The sequence below is a fragment of the Panicum hallii genome, chromosome 8 (genome assembly GCF_002211085.1).
Source record: "Panicum hallii strain FIL2 chromosome 8, PHallii_v3.1, whole genome shotgun sequence".
Lineage (NCBI taxonomy): Eukaryota > Viridiplantae > Streptophyta > Magnoliopsida > Poales > Poaceae > Panicum > Panicum hallii.
In genome coordinates this window covers 4,536,518-4,541,308 of record NC_038049.1, presented here as the reverse complement: position 1 = coordinate 4,541,308, position 4,791 = coordinate 4,536,518, and the positions used below count along the sequence as shown (strand labels likewise).

General features: G+C 51.5%; 1 protein-coding gene across 2 annotated transcripts; it reads right to left on the bottom strand.

Moving 5' to 3' along the window:
• Window positions 1-311: 311 nt before the first annotated feature.
• LOC112902827 (lipase-like PAD4) lies at window positions 312-4,466 on the bottom strand. Of its 2 annotated transcripts, none has more exons than XM_025972013.1 (4): window positions 4,306-4,466; window positions 3,763-4,120; window positions 1,406-2,179; window positions 312-1,318 (listed from the first exon to the last, which is right to left on the bottom strand). In XM_025972013.1, the coding sequence occupies exons 1-4, from the start codon at window positions 4,338-4,340 to the stop codon at window positions 506-508; spliced, it is 1,980 nt and encodes a 659-aa protein (XP_025827798.1). In that variant the 5' UTR covers window positions 4,341-4,466; the 3' UTR covers window positions 312-505. The 2 variants fall into 2 exon arrangements, with proteins under 2 accessions (XP_025827798.1, XP_025827799.1); XM_025972014.1 differs by having other exon boundaries at window positions 1,418-2,179.
• Window positions 4,467-4,791: the final 325 nt, after the last annotated feature.

The following is a 4,791-nucleotide window of genomic DNA, read 5'->3' as shown; positions in this document are numbered from 1 at the left end:
TTTATCTAAAAATTTCCATAGAAGTCCTTTATATTTAGGGCATAATGGCAGGGTTAGATGTCATCAACTTCTTTTGACCCGGCCCAAAGCCTCAGCAGGCCAGTTTTGAAAATGGCTGGCATTTCCAAGATTCAAAATTGAACTCGCAGACTGTTGATTGCGTGAAGCTTGCGCCCTGTTCTTTGTTGTGTAAAGACCATTTGAATTTAGGCGAGAATTTGAATGCTCTAATCTTATACGTGCCAATCAAGAATAAGATGAAACGTTTGAAAAAGGATAAGATGGAAACTAAACTGAATTAGGTGAGGGCATTATACTCCATGAAAGAACAAATACATTATAAATTCATAATCCAGTGCTTCTACAAGACTAGTATATTTACAATCGCCTATACTAAAGTTTAGTAACATCCATCCATCCAAATCTAAACCTTTGGAAATTTTCCATCAGCTAGCTAGAATTCTTGAGCTGATTCATCCACCCCTGAGCTCGAATGAAATTAAAACTAAAGCAAGATGGTCCTCACTTCATCCCTGTGCTTGAGCTGATTCCACTCCTCCACCCAGAGCGTGTAGCTCGACTGCGGCGCGAGCACATCGACGGACACCTCCCTGCTCGCCACAAGCTCGCCGGAGTAGTGCTCGAACTCCTGCAGCTCCTCCAGCTTCATCGCCAGCTCCGCCGCGTCGCGCTCGCTCCGGGCGCTCTCCGTCTGCTCCCTCGCGTCCTCCACCCGCGCCCAGAAGCACGGGTCCTGCGTCAGCCCGGCGTACTTGCTCCGCCGCCTCCTGCTCGCGGACGCGGCCGACGACGACATGGAGGACGCGACGTCGCCGCGGCGGACGCCGGCGCACCCCTTCTCCTGCCACCACCTGTCGAACAGCTCGTACCGCCGCTCCCGGCCGTGGGTCAGGTACCTCCCGCGCGTCCGGTGGAGGTTGTGGCGGTGGTAGTCGGCGATGTCGAGCGGCTCGACGAGGAGCTGGTAGAAGCGGGCGGCGTTCACCCACTTGGCGCGGCGGTGGAAGTCGTGGGGGAGCTGCCCGGCATCGAGCATGGCGAGCACGCCGTCCCAGAACTGGCCCAGCTTGATGCGGTACATGTTGGCCTTGTTGAACTTCTTGGGCGACCGCCGCTGCTTGAACGCGTCGTAATACCCCAGCTCGCCGTCGAACAGCGCCTTGTACCACTCGATCTGCGCCCGGCACGGCGTGATCCGGCCCAGCTTGGTCGCCAACTGCGCGCAGTTCAGGCTCGGCCGCCGGCCCGCCCGCTTCGACGTCTTCAGCCAGTGCCGCGCCGTCGACGCCTCCGTCGCCTGGAACACCGAGCGATGGCAACCCGCACATCAGACATGGCATCACTGGGCACACGATGTCATGGACACGCTCAGACCAATACGTACAAGTGCTCTCACCATGGCGTGTATTCCCGAGGCTTCCAGGGCGAGGGAGACGCCGGCGTCGTAGTTCGACGTGGCCGGCGCGTCGGCGGCGCGCAGGCGTCTCTTGACGAGCAGGTGCTGCGGCATCTTCAGCACGAGGTCGCCGTAGCAGGAGTGCGCCACCTCGGGGGACTCCAACCCAGGCGAGCACCGTGACGCGAATGTGGCGTAGAGCATCTGGACCGCGGCGGTGGGGTTGTCCACGCACACTGCGCCGTCCGGGGAGCACATCACGTATGTCCCGAACGGCCGGTACGGGCCACCGCTCAGCGCCGCCGGGTCCGCGAGCTTCTGCTCCATCGCCACCGCGCCGACGTGCGTCTGTATCAGCTGCCGGAGCGCGTGCCTGTCAGTGTCCGCCACGCGCGCGGTGACCGCGGTCACCGCGCCCGCGTGGTGGGTCCGTGCCGGCCATTGCTGCAGCTGCATTCCAACAATGATGTGCGCGGGGACGGTGTCCAGGGGGCAGAAGAGGAGCCTTGGGACGACATCGTGCTGTGAGACGACATGGCAGAAGTTGCTGCCCCATCGCTCGCGCAGGATGGCCTTGGACAGCGCCTCGTTCCCGAGCAATGGACTTCCGAAGGTGACGCACAGGACCGGAGGCGCTGGGCCAAATGTCGAGCTTGACGACGAGATGCAGAGGTAGTGCAGGGTCGCGAGGGCGGCAATGGCGCCACCGAGGGAGTGGCCCGTGAACACGGCTGCCTTGCCTCTGATCTGATCCAGTAGTATCTGCATTGCCAACAAATTGCGAAGAGTAAGTCGCCGTTTTCCAGTGGCAACACGCTGCACAAATAGAGCTTTTAGCAGCTTCATTTCAGTGACATAGGTGCAAAACTACAGTGATCGAAGATATTTTAGCTGCATAAGAAGAAACACACAGTATTCATATTGGAACAGGAAAATCGTGGAAATATGATGTACTTGATTGGGGTCAAATACTTGACTAAAAAGGCAACAGTGATAACGATGCTTGACTAAAACATATATTGATTCAAGAGACTCAGATCTCAAGCTGCATAAGCAACACACAATACTCATACTGAACCCAAAAAAAATGCAAAAATAAAATATAAGCATCATTTATGAACAATAATTTGAAAAAAATACTCAATTAAAAAGGCAATATTTAGTGATGATACAAGAAGGTATAGACGAAGTGGGGGACAGGGTGTGACCCTCTGAGACATAACTGAAAAGATCAACAGATGCTGAAGTTTCTCTTCAGTAGTTATCCACCTAGTATGGAATTAAAAGGGGCCCATATGAACTTGTGTTGGAGCACAGGGCTGTCGTCACCGAGGACATAAATACTTGAATAGTGGAATTTAGTTCAGATGTCTAAATCACGCGTAAAATTATCAAAAAATTTGATGATTATATGAAATTATTGAAAAGCAGACCATAATGTCCAAGTGAAAGCAGCCTGAATTTTGAAAGATAGCAAACTATGTTCATGTAGTACGACTCTTCATAATGATCAGATTTTATTCCTCCAGATCAATCCTTCTCCATATCTTATTTCAAGCAATTTTCAAGATCTTGAAATTTCTTTAGATCTCTGTCTGCATGTATATTGTAGGCACCACTGTCCCAATCATGAGTAGCAGTGCAGTGCATTTTATATGCCTTATCACTATCATCTGTTCTATTGCTTATGGGCCCTTGAAATGCATCAGATTGTAAGCCGCAATAAAGGAGAACAGCAACTTTTGGTGGGGTATTGTGAGCTATGTAATGTGGATGTACTTTTTGTTTGCGTTGGTACAGCATGTGCATAGCATCTCAAGTTAGCCGCCAAATTTGACAGGGATTTTACCCTGCACTACACACCCTACTTTGAGCTCTGAGCTAAACTTTACAAACTCTTACAGTCTTACTATGCCAGAGACAGCAAACTAACAGAAGAGATCAGAAGATGGAGATAGAAACTGAAGGGGTAATAGCAACTTATACTTTGTTCTTTCTAGATTTTCCCCCTAAAAGAAAGAATTTGTTCTGGTTTCATTCCACAATGTTCTCAAAATTTTGACTGACCAATCAAACTGTAAATTGTTGCAAACTTAAAATACTGAATCATTGACACTGGGGGTTATATATAAATCTGGGTGCATCTGTCTCGTACTATGTATGAACACCAAGGACCCAGCAACAACCAAAGACAGGCACATCAATATCACAACAACTTTTTCCGAAGCAAAAATATCAGAGGAGCATCCCATAAACCCCCGAAATTAACGATACCAATTTAGTCAAATGAGTAGGCAAACTGCTCCAATTAACGCGCAGATATTTTCAATGAAGCAATCGATTACCTGGAAATCAGGGGAGCCGCACAATTTCAAGAAGCACTGCAGCGCGAGGGCCTGCACGGCGACCTGCTCCCCTACGGCGGCCGCGTCGGGCTCGGCGGCGACCAGCGGCGCGAATATCCGCCGCGTGGCGTCCCCGCCAAGCCCCACCGGCACGAATAAGCCGCCGCCGCCGGCCACCGCCGCGCCTGCCGCCGACAGCGCGGCCGGCGCCCCCGAGAACCCCACGTACACCGTGCCGCCGTCCTCGCCGTGCACGAACCCCGACGCGGCGGCGTTGGCGGCGGCGCAGCGGTCCCAGGCGCGCGCCAGCAGCGGCGAGGAGGCGAGCAGCGCACCGAGGACATGGCTGGTCTCGAACCTTCACAAGCACGAAGCATTTGAGCTTCTTCGCCCATCAAATTTCCATCTTTCTTTTTTTTTTCTCCCCAATTGGGCGCGAAAGGTAGAGAAAGGAACAAACTTTTTGCGCGCGACCGATGCAGCAGGTATTTATAAGTGGTGCTGCGTGGAAAAGCGATGGAAATTTGGAGCAGAGGAACTTACATGGAAGCTTCTTCTTCTCCAGCGGCGTCGTCCATGGCTGCCTGCTGATGAGCTTCCCAGAAGCGGGGGTAGAGCGAGAAAGAGAGAGACTTGGATGGAGGCTTGAGAGAGAGAGAAAGAGATCGAGGAAGTGGTCAAGTTTTATTTGGCGGCCTGGGCTCTCTCTTGAGAGAGAGAGAGAGAGAGAGAGAGAGAGAGATCTGCTGAGGGGTCAAATGGTATGGTTGATTTTGCATCAAGGGACCTCTGCAATTGAGTAACTTACTTTGCACTCCTTGCACGGAATGATGCTCTGTTCTCTCTTTTTTTCTGGCGAAAGTTGCTCGGATTTTTTAGTGCGTGGGCTATTTTTCAGGTACCCTAGTAGTACACTGAACTCTGTTTTTTATTTTAAATGTTTTGCTAAAGGGAAAAAACTCACGCCCTAGAGGAATTTTTTGTTGCAAAAGTACAATTTATATGGCATGTTTATAAAAACCTACACGT

Excerpts from the sequence above, each read along its gene's own strand:
- LOC112902827 (XM_025972013.1), bottom strand. The coding sequence starts at position 4,340 with ATGGACGACGCCGCTGGAGAAGAAGAAGCTTCCAT. Across the intron at positions 4,121-4,305 it reads GGAGAAGAAGAAGCTTCCAT|GTTCGAGACCAGCCATGTCC; the intron begins GTAAGTTCCTCT and ends GTGCTTGTGAAG. Across the intron at positions 2,180-3,762 it reads GCGGCTCCCCTGATTTCCAG|ATACTACTGGATCAGATCAG; the intron begins GTAATCGATTGC and ends TTGGCAATGCAG.